General features: G+C 52.0%; 1 protein-coding gene across 1 annotated transcript in view; it reads right to left on the reverse strand.

The window, feature by feature from the left end:
* Onecut2 (one cut homeobox 2) overlaps positions 1-2254 on the reverse strand; it is a 60381-nt gene extending 58127 nt beyond the window's left edge. The window contains exon 1 of the mRNA XM_075968483.1: positions 787-2254. Within this exon, the coding sequence (XP_075824598.1) occupies positions 787-2020 (1234 nt within the window). The 5' untranslated portion in view covers positions 2021-2254. The remainder of the gene's footprint in view (positions 1-786) is intronic.
* Positions 2255-6000: the final 3746 nt, after the last annotated feature.

Below are 6000 nucleotides of genomic sequence, written 5' to 3' on the forward strand. Positions count from 1 at the left end.
AGCAAACCCTAGCTTGTAGCCCAGCAAGGGCTGCAGGCTAGTGAGGCAGGGAGCTCTTTACTCTGGTGCTTCTTCCTAAAGCAATGAATGCGGCCGCGCCAACCTTCGTCTTTGCACCCTCTTTTCTACAGTCAGTGACACCGGAGCCAGACAGACTCCGCTCTTTTAGTGGGTCATAAAGTCCTTGGGCTAACACCAAAGCCTCAGAGAGGTTCTGGCCGTTAGTTCCCGGAGCCGCAAGGGTGTACCTCCTGCCAATGGCCAAAGAAGTTTGCCTGCTTTGGTGGGTAGGAGGGGAGTGAAGAACTCTTTTCCCTTTCTAAGGAACAAAACTCCCTAACAGTCAAAAGCATCTACATAAGGAGACTAGGCACCCTGGAAAACAGAAGAGTGTTGTCCTAAGAAAGTTCAAGTACACCGGTTTGGGCTAAGGGCAATTCTTGATTTGCGTTGAGTCCACAAAACAGGGCTTCTAGAGGACGCTAAGAGACCCGATCCCGCCTCCCACTGTAGGAGGGGAAAGGTTGGCACACTGATAAGAGGACAAATGAAAGGGAGGGGGCAATGAAAACTCGGAGGCAATGAGTGAGAAAGCAAGAGAAGAAAAAAGGGAGAAGAGAAACAAGGGGAGAAGAGAAAGTGAAAATGGAAGAAAAAGAAAGAGAAGAAAGAGGGAAGTATATGGGAGAGAAGGGAGTATAGCTAAAGACCAGAGCTCGCGCACAGACCAGCCCCTGGAGCACGTACAGTTTCTCCCAGCCTGGCTACCGATGCCTTTGAGCTTACCTGCCAGGCGTAAGGCAGACATGCGCTGGAACTCGGGCTCCTGCAGCCACTTCCACATCCTGCGGAAGGTCTCCCTGCCAGATTTGAGTTTACTCCAGGGTTTGGGATTCCGGAGCAGGTCGGAGAGAGTCCCCTGAGACCGGCATAGAACCCTCTGTGCGAAGATAGCCTGTGGGATGCTGTAGCGCTTCAGCTCGGCGGTGATACGCTGGGCCACCTCTTTGGTGTTGATCTCCTCTAGCTGTCCTGACGTGGCCACCTGCGACCCCGAGGAGGACGAAGGGGGCCGCTCGCGGCTAGGAGCCAGGACTGGCCCATGGGACTGAGTATGGCCCGGGTGGTGCAAGCCATTGAGGTGAGACATCATGGCTGCAGGCGGAGTGCCCAGGCCTCGGGACAGGTGTTGCTCACCGCGGGTCAGCATGGCAGTGTGGTGCGCGTCGAAATTGGGGCTGAGCATTTTGTCGTGGCCCGGCGGACCATAGTTGGGTAGGCTCTGCTGAGCGTTGTGAAGGCCACCCAGTCCGTTGCCCAGCGGGGTGGCAGCCAGCGGAGACAGACTCTGGCTCATACTAGGCATCTCCTTGTAAGGGCTATAAAGATTGTTCATGGACGGAAGCCCGCGCTCGTCGCGCATGAGGGTGAAGCTGCCACTGACGTTGCCCGACAGACGCTGATGGTGATGGTGGTGGTGATGGTGGTGGTGAGGGTGGTGGTGAGGGTGCGGGTGGTGGAACTTGTCTGACACCGTGGAGATGGGTGGCAGCGGCTGGAGCGGAGTCAGCGTAGTGTAGGTGTTGCTCATGCCCATGCCTGGCGGGGACGAGTCGCAGGACATACTCATAGCGTGGTGCAGCGGGATGGAAAGCTCAGGCCGGTAGTCGCTGCCGTCCAGGATCGAGGCCATACTGGTGACCATGGCCGAACGCGACGCCGCGGCTGCCGCCGCTGCCGCGGTGCCCAGCTCCTGATGCGCGGCCGGCGGCGGCGGCGGGCCACGCAGCGAGCCAGCACCGCCGCGGCCCGGGTGGTGGGGGCTGGGGCTGGCCAGCAGCTCCTGTTCATGGCCCGGGCCCCCGCCCCCGCCCCCTCCGCCCCCGCCGCCGCCCCCGCCGCTGCCGCCGCCGACCGGCCCGTGCAAAGTGCCCAGACTTTCCATTGTCAGCTCCGGGTTCATGGCGCAGCCTTCTAGGTCTTTGGTGAGGCATCGATAGGCGGTGTAGGCAGCCTTCATTCAGTCCATCGGGGCCCGGGGGCGGTGGGAGCGGCGGGGGCTGCCGGTGGGCTGGCTAGGCACGCGTGGCGTGGTTCGGCCACTGGGCTCGGGGGCGGGCGTGGGAGTGCGGGAGTGTGTGCTGGGGCGTGCGTGCGGGTGTGTGCCCCGGGCTGCGGGCGGGCGCGCCCGGGGTGGGGGTGGGGTGGGGGCGGACAGGGCGTGCGTGCGGGAGAGGGGAGGGGGTAGGGAAGGAGGGAGGGATCACCGGGCCCCGCTGCTTGTGCGGGCGCGCTGCCTCGCCATGTCCGAGCCCACTCTGGCGCCGACGTCTTCTGTTTGGGTGAGCGGGAGCTGTCCAGAAGGGCTCTGCCGCTTGCGGGAGCAGCCAACCTATCCTCCCGGGCCCGGGGCGGGACCGTGCTCGATGAGCATCAAGAGAAACCAATCCGCGGTAGTAGGTACCTCGGAAGGCAGACCTTCTCGGAGCAGCTGCCAATGAATGTGGAAGGGGCGGGGACCAGCGTTTCAGGTTTGGCTGACAGCTCGGTTCGCTCCCCCCGCCCCCCATTTTTTCTGCTCCTGGAACCAAGCGTCAAGGAGAAGAAGGGGGGTACTAGGGAGAGAGAAAGAAGCAAGAGTGCGAGGACCAAGGGGGATTATGTGAGAGATGCCTCTTTCTGGGCAGCTGCGATTTGGGTTGATTGCTTCGGTTTCTTTAGTCTCACCTCAAAGCTTTTCTTCACTCTTGTAAGCTCGTGGTACGGTAAAAACAAACGCGCGTCTCCTACCTAGCCACTTCCCGAGAGTCCCTCGCCGGGAGCTAGCAGTCTAGCTTTTAAAATGCAGGCGCTAATGTGTTCTAATGCACGGTAAATTTCCGAGACTGGGATGTGCATAATCTATGCGGGGACGGCAGCTCGAACGCCTCCACTGCCTAAGAGCTGAGGCGTCCGCGGCGGAAGGTTCACACTGTCGGCGGCGCAAGCAGCCCTAATGCATGCAAACTTAACACAATAACATCATTTAATTACTTGGCCAGCCCATAAATCTCCCAGTTATGAGGCTTCAGAAGGGCCCTACTAGATTGCAAAACAAAACTAAAATTCCAGAAGCTGCGGTTTCGAGGTGACCAAATGCTTGCTCCTTCAGAGAACAGGGAAGGGGAGGGGGAGAGAGTGGGGTTGGGGGTGAATATTGTTATTGATATTCACAGCTTCGCAAACTTCTCCTGGGGGCAAGGGGTATACAAAATAGTGGGGACAGCACTGGCGTATTTTTCCTCTATCAGCACACACACACACACACACACACACACACACACACACACACACACACACACACACCACTCAATTATCTCAAATTCTAGAGAGGATCGTCCACCCTAGGTTAGTGCTGTGGGTAGGTAACTGTAAGACTCCGCTCGTATTTGCATTTTCCACTCTGGTCTCTAAAAAGATTCGAGCCCGGGGCGTTGAATACGAGGGAAAACGCTCTCGGAAAAGCTGTAGCTTTAAAAAGTACACTTTTGTCTTTCTAGAATTCCCGTTGTTTGGCAAACCCAGGTCGGGAGGTCAGAGAGGAGGAGGTAGTCATTTCCGCGAACTGTGTGGGGGTGGTGGGGTGGTAGAAGACAGCCAGAGAGGCCAACACCCGGCATTGAAAGCCTTAAAAGTAACAGTCTCTTCCAAAGCAGGTTGCGCTCCGTTTGCCTCCGAAGATTCAAGCTAGCTCGAGGTTGCGCAGATGTTGCCTTTGTTTAAAGAGACAGTAATTAAGGAAGGGTGGACATAAGTTTGAGAAGCGTGACCTATTTTCTTTTGATCAGCTGTCAAAAGAAGAGCAGGGGGTCTTCTTAAGACAGCCCCCTCCGACCATTTCCAGCTGTTAGAGAAAACTTGATAAGAAAACAAGGACAGCCCAGAATACTGTATGTGCCTTCTTGGGACTAGGGAATGGTTTAATTCATTTAGAAAACAGTTCTCGAAGTGACCTTTTCTGTGGGTCTCCTCTTTTTTCCAGCTACAGACATACCCCACCACCACCTATGAATGTACCGGTGATGTTATTCATAGATCAACTGTATTGAGCTCTGGTCAATATGTTGCCAATTTTTCTTTCAAATAGCATCCTCGGTGACATCAAAGCTTGGGGAAGAAAGCAGCACACCCCAGTTCTCACATCTTTAATGTCACAGAAGAGACACATAAAATACAGTTTTCTGTTGCTCTGGTTTCTTCCCATGTTGCCTCCTTCACTGTATCTTTGGTGGTTGGACACACGAGAATTTGAACCAGCTAATGTTTGAAACACACACCGTGTAAAACAAAAGTTCTCCAGACAGCAACCTGCTTTGGTCCCCTAGTGCTCAGTGACAGGACCCCAAACTACAGGGAAGGGCAGGGCTGGAAAAGGTCTCTTTGATGGACTCCCATGCTGAAGTTGCTGTTGCCCTGGCTTCAGGCTCAAGTGGTAGCCAGTGACTCCCTAGGCTGATGCAGCAAACACACAGAACCCTGAGCATATAAATTTCCACTTAAATATTTTTCACAATGATAAACTAATTTGCCAGACCACCGAGGTATCTCTGCTCCTGGGAACTGTGTTTCTGTGCTGAGAACGGAAAGGTGAGCTGCATTTTTTTTTCTCACTCACTGCCTGGCTTCCTCCCTCCTCTCTTTCTCCCTCCATTCCTCTCCCCCCTCCACCTCCTCTCAATCAATATTGACGATCTCAGGAAAATGATGAAATCGCATTGGGCTTCTTTGTATATAATTTCATTGGGTTAAATTAAAGCAGATTTTTCCACGATGTTTTTCTAATAGCTTTGATGTTTTATATTCCAACTCAGACCCAATTAAAGGGATAATGAAAATGCTTGCTTAGTCAACATCCTAATTTTTTTTTGTTACTGATTTGGCTTTTAGATGTCCCTTTCCCATCCTTTTTAAAAAGGAAAAACTATTTATTTTCCACATCATGATAATTTGAACAGTAACAATACTAATGAGATTTTGAAATATGTTTTGAAACACTTTGGTGTTTCTTTCTCATTATGTCATTAATAAAACAGAAGGGAAGAGCTACTTTTTAATCATCCCTTGTTTAGCCCCATGCTCTGGTCAAAGCTTCACAAGTTCTTTAGGTCAGGGGTTTGTGCTCTGCTCTCCCTCCCTCTCCAGCATTTGATTCACAAATAGTCTATGGAACTGTGCTGCCCAGCAGCCGTTTCTGTTAGAATCTGGGGACCTGTGTCAGGCTTTGTGTCAGGACTCGGAGATCCACATCTGCAGGTCACACATCCTTCACAATCTGAAATGTAAATGAGAATGGAAAAAAATGTTCGACAGCTAGATCTTTGCACAATGGAAGAGGAAATATTCAAAGCTTCAGTTAGAAATGGCATGAGAACATTGAAAATATTTGCTATCAGCTTTCCATTTGTACTTTCTATATTAAAACTGGGGAGACTCAATTAAAACAGGAACTCTATAAATTATTCACAAAAAATACAAACAGACCCTAAATCAATAAAATCTGGATAAGATACAAACGGCTTTGTTTTAACTTAAAACAAAACAAACAGACAGAAACCAACAGCAGCCATAGCCTCGTCTAGAAGGCACAGGGCTAGAAAAACACTCACAGGCTCAGCATATACCCAGGTTTTCTGTTGGCTCTAACACATTTATGCTACAGCTAGGTTGATCAGAGCAGTACCAAAGGAGGGAGGGGGGGTCTAATGGTGGGCTGTTTTGGACTATTTTATTTTTGCCCTTCCCCAAACCATCTGGCGTGTGAGTGTAGGGGTATTGATCAGGGTGTGTGAGCTGCAGACCCCATGCCAATCCATAGCCTTTCTAGCAATCAGCATCGCCCATGAATTGCAGCTGTCTGTATAGCTCCGGGACAGAAATCTTCACACACAAAAAGCCCCCCCCCCTTATCAAACACATCATCCATTTCTGGGTAAGTCAATATCATTTCTTTGTCATTGTGCA

This window comes from Microtus pennsylvanicus, chromosome 4, assembly GCF_037038515.1.
Source record: "Microtus pennsylvanicus isolate mMicPen1 chromosome 4, mMicPen1.hap1, whole genome shotgun sequence".
Classification (NCBI taxonomy): domain Eukaryota; kingdom Metazoa; phylum Chordata; class Mammalia; order Rodentia; family Cricetidae; genus Microtus; species Microtus pennsylvanicus.